Consider the following 5,000-nt stretch of genomic DNA (forward strand, 5'->3'; position numbering starts at 1 on the left):
TTATATTGTTTTGGTAGTTGTTCATCTGGCTGTTGTTGTCAGCTGCCTACAAATACCAGGGGATAAATATATTTGCATTAAATTGCACTGAATTCGGTTAATCATGTTTTTTTTTCTAAGAATGGCAGAATCTCCCCACAAGGGGGCAGCCTATGACCCGTCTCTGACTGACCTTCAGAAGCAAATGACAATGAGTTAATGAAGTTAAAGGTACGAAACGTGAAGTAAACTGTCCATATCACCTGAAAAAATACTTTACAAATGAGCTATTCTATTCCAATAGGTTTATGAGAGCAAGATATAGATAGATTATTGTGTTTTTTGAATAATTGAAAAAAGCCTAGATTTTTTTTAAACTAATTTAAATGTAGGTTATATAGGTGCCAGGGCTACCCTCTAACAGGTGACACATTAAAAAACATAAACAATAGTTTTGTTTATCTGTCATGAAAATGTGTTTATAGCAAATAACATTACATTAAATGTGACAAGATGCATTAACCAGTACGCTGTATACATGTTAATTACCACAGCTTCATGGTGCTGGAAAAGCTTGTAAATGCTTGAAAAAAATGGGAATGTCTTTAACCATTGATCTGCTGTCTGTCTGAAGATATCGTCAACATGAAAGTGATGCACAGAAAGAGAGTGATATTAAAGATCAAACACTCTTTATTGAACTGAACACAACTGAAAGCAAAACATATGGGTCATGCCTGTTGGAGCTGATAATCCATCATCATCGTTATCTGCAGTCACATGTCCATAGCATGTGGGCACTATTATGTATGTCTGAGTAATATAATCATAAGAAAAGGAAAGTCACTGGGTTGCCTTCGTGGATGTGATGAGGCCGAAGGCAGGCTGAGTTCACTAGCTGTCCTCATGTCTGATAAAGTGATCTGCAGCTAGCACCCAACCAATCAGGTAACAGGGTGTCATGGCAGAAATGAGACAAAACAGACGTACAGAAAGCAAATTCATGACAAAAGTACAAAGTTGGCAGCAACGTTGTTCTGTAAATACTACGCTAAGGTAAACACACTCAACGATGGCAGGAAAAACAAATGGTTTGAAAGTCTTGTGTGATGGACAACAGTGGCACAGAGTGAAGCTCAATTCATCGTTGACTAAGCACCAGCCTCATGAATGTTCAACCTTGACATGCTCTATCAAACATGCATGTTTGCGTGTGTGTGTGTGTGTGTGTGTGTCTGTGTGTGTGTGTGTGTGTGTGTGTGTGTGTGTGTCACAGAGGGTGGGTGTAAGCCTCTTGTGTGTTTGTATAGCGTGCAGCTCTGTCAATGTACCTGCTGCATAAAACCCCACACATCTATGCTTCAAATGTAAGAATAAAGAAACTTTTAATGGACTTTTATCACCTACGCATTCTGAATTTGTGGTTAGTTAAACACATCCCTCAAATCAGGAGACATAAAGATACCTAACTGAATCGGATTAATGAGAATTCATGCAGCAGCAGCAAGTTATTGTATTAATAGTAGTAATCTGGGGAAAGGTGCAATGGCTCAACACCTCGAAGGCACAAAGGATTAAAAAGCCAAATATTATCTTTCCCTTCCCAGATTAGGATCCCAGTTTAAACACATATTAAGTATGTTTTGGGGGAATTTGATGCTGCTTTGAAAACTCGCTGCATGAAATTAAGAGCATCAATAGTACTCGAGTTGTTTGATCTCATCTGTGTGAACCAATCTCCTTTTATCCAATAAAACAAATGGTCTGACCTACACATAGACATAAATGCACGCACTGCAAACCCACAGCCCAACGCCAGTCTCAGATGTAAAAATACCGGTTTGTAAAATGACGTAAGACTCAAGTGTTTGGCAAAGAAACGAGAGGATGGCTCATGTCTGGACGAGCAAAGGCTCAAAAGAAGCTGCCGTGCTGAGCTGAACACACCATGATTTCCCATCATGCTGAGAAACCCCTCCTCAGAAAGCAATACGTACAATCGAATGTCATAAGGTTTAAACATAAAACTCTATATTTAATACATATATAATGTAATGGACGGACACGTGATATCGTAATATACATCTGACATTTCTCTTTAGTGTTTATGCATTAGACTCTGAATAAATCTTTTGAGGAAAAGAAAAAAGAACACAAATATTGTATTTACAAAGTGAGTTTTGGCATCCATATTCAACTCTATAATACCACAATATAAGTGGAAATGTCATTTGCATGTGAGTGTTGACAGACTGGTGCAACCACAGCCTGATAAATTAACATAAAAAGAGTTTGGCATGTTGATTTGATCCTTTTTCGATATAAGATTTTTTTGTTAAAAAATAAAATCAAAATGCAACAGAGACTGGCAATAAATCTGTGCTATCACACGACCCAGTAAGTATAATTATTTGTCATATACAGTATTCAAAGGACTCCTGAAAACTCCCAAGCACGATACAAAGAAGGACAATCCGGTTAGTATATACATGTTCAGTCTGTCACAGCCGTGCTCCGCTGCGTAACCGTCCCCCTTCTCTTCTAATACTCTGAATATATAAAAAACAAAACAAACAAACAAACAAAACGATTTCTGTACACGTCTTTCCTTCTCTCTGGGAGATTATTGTCCTGTTGAATGGCCTCCATCTCTCCCGTGATTGGCCATTACATTAACCCTCCTCCGTCTCTGAGGCCTCACTTCCTCTCTCAAGGTCCTCTCTCATTGGCCGTTAGATGAACCACTCCTTCTTTGATTCCTCGATGGTCTCGGGGTTGTCGGTGCCGACGATGGCCGTGTCCGCCGACTCTGTGGCCGACTCCCTGGTGCTCTTGGCCTCGTTGGTGTGGTACGTGCCTTTGTGGCGGAACATGTAGCGGATCAGGAACACCAGAGTGCATAAGATGGTGAAGATCACCACCGCTATGATACCTGAGGAGGACAACATGTGCACAACAAAAGAATCTGTTATTGTGTGTTTTTAGCAGAGATGGCAAAAGTACACAATCTTTACTCAAGTAGAAGTACAGATACTCACGTTTAAAAATACTCTGGTGAAAGTAGAAGTACTGACTAAACTTCTTTACTCAAGTCAAAGTAAAGAACTTTGAAATGTACTTCAGTAAAAAGTACCCATAACTAGCAGCTGTTTTAAAGAGTACCTGACCTCCCTTTATATTAATAGAACAATAATGTCATTGTTAGCTAATGAATGTTTCCATGGTGACCAACGGCAACATGACAACATTTCCATTGGTCCCTCTTCTTTAGAGAAGACCAGGAAATGATGGATACACGGATCGTGTTCAAATCAATAGGCACGCAATGACTCTAAATAATAATGATCACGCCACCAAACACACATTCAGACTAAAGGAACCAGCCTGTTTGGGAAATGAGAGAAGTAGAAAGTACAGGTATTTGAGTTCAACATGTAAGAAGTAGAAAGTACAGGTATTTGTGTTCAACATGTAAGAAGTATAAAGTACAGGTATTTGTGTTCAACATGTAAGAAGTAGAAAGTACAGGTATTTGTGTTCAACATGTAAGAAGTAGAAAGTACAGGTATTTGAGTTCAACATGTAAGAAGTAGAAAGTACAGGTATTTGTGTTCAACATGTAAGAAGTAGAAAGTACAGGTATTTGTGTTCAACATGTGAGAAGTAGAAAGTACAGGTATTTGTGTTCAACATGTAAGAAGTAGAAAGTACAGGTATTTGTGTTCAACATGTAAGAAGTAGAAAGTACAGGTATTTGTGTTCAACATGTAAGAAGTTAAAGTAAGAGGTCGTGGAGTAAAGTACTGATACCAGAGAAATGTACTTAAGTACAGTAACAAAGTATTTGTACTCCACTACTTCCCTCCTCTGGTTTTTATTCCCTGCTACCGCTTTGTTTCTATCAACCCACCAACTCTGGATCAGGTCTAAAAAACACTGCTGAATAATTGAATTACCAGAACATATCAAACTTGTTCAAGCTTCTCAATATGCAGCCTGGTGTCCTTAAAAGTATTTTGTAATAAAATATAAACCGTCAATAACGTTTTAAAGGGGATTTGTATTTTCTTCTGGATTACATTTCTTTTTGAGGTATCATAAATATGTTTCTTATCCGCAGAAGTGAATGAAAACACAGACCGTTAGTCAGGAGGTCGTTTGCCGGTGATTGCGTCTCGAGGGGAACATCTACTTAATTTCTTACAATAACTTTAACGCCTAAATAAAACCAAGTAATTTCATAGCATCTTTGATTGGTTTTGCCTCAATGCTAATGCAGTTTATTTGTATGGGAATGTCATTCTGTAGGTTGAAAATTTGAAATATATTTTTATATACAATAGTACAACCCCAAACACAGATCTGACAAAGCTTTTAAAAGTGACTTTCTTTACCTCCGATGATGGCCGAGTCTCGGTTGACTCCATCAGGAATCACTCTCTCCTCGTTGAAGGGGAACTCTGCATCTGAGGACAGCAACAAAGAGGAACAATTCAAACCATATATTCACACAATTAAATCAAGCTACAAGCAACAAGACATAAAAAGTGGCCTTTGCTCTGAGTAGTGCTGAATTTAAACTACAAAAGTTTCCCTTTTCAAAGCAAAAAGCCACAGTGCTCAGTTTATTGGCTTCAGCTTCACTCATTACATAAATCACCATCAACAGAATGGATACAGAGCATCCTTAGGGGATGACTGGTGGAGTTGATTTAATGTCATTCCTTACAGATCCATGACGGGTTAAGAGGTTAATACCAGCTGCTGCTTCTGCCTGCCCACTTCAACTAACACATCTAATTTGCTGTGATTCTCAGTGAGTCACAGGGCAGGAAGATAAGCGGAGAGAGAGATGACAGGTGGAGATGGTGGGTGGTAAATGAGAACGAAGATATCATTGACATCTAAAATGACAGTTTCGTAAATTTGTCAATTTTGCCTGTAAATTCTATTTAGGATCACGCCAAAAGTAGCTTGGATAGAGCTGCAGACATGATGAATCAAGCCTTATTGCACACGAC

At 38.6% G+C, this 5,000-nt stretch overlaps 1 protein-coding gene across 1 annotated transcript in view; it reads right to left on the reverse strand.

Annotated features, from left to right (window-relative positions):
• Window positions 1-654: 654 nt before the first annotated feature.
• The window catches only part of cntnap2a (contactin associated protein 2a), a 317,081-nt gene continuing 312,735 nt past the window's right edge, over window positions 655-5,000 (reverse strand). The window contains exons 25-26 of the mRNA XM_079661019.1: window positions 4,374-4,445; window positions 655-2,911 (exon numbers count right to left, since the gene is read on the reverse strand). Coding sequence (XP_079517145.1) covers window positions 2,712-2,911; window positions 4,374-4,445 — 272 coding nt within the window. The 3' untranslated portion in view covers window positions 655-2,711. The remainder of the gene's footprint in view (window positions 2,912-4,373; window positions 4,446-5,000) is intronic.

The sequence above is a fragment of the Notothenia rossii genome, assembly GCF_949606895.1.
Source record: "Notothenia rossii genome assembly, chromosome: 12".
Taxonomy (NCBI): Eukaryota; Metazoa; Chordata; class Actinopteri; order Perciformes; family Nototheniidae; genus Notothenia; species Notothenia rossii.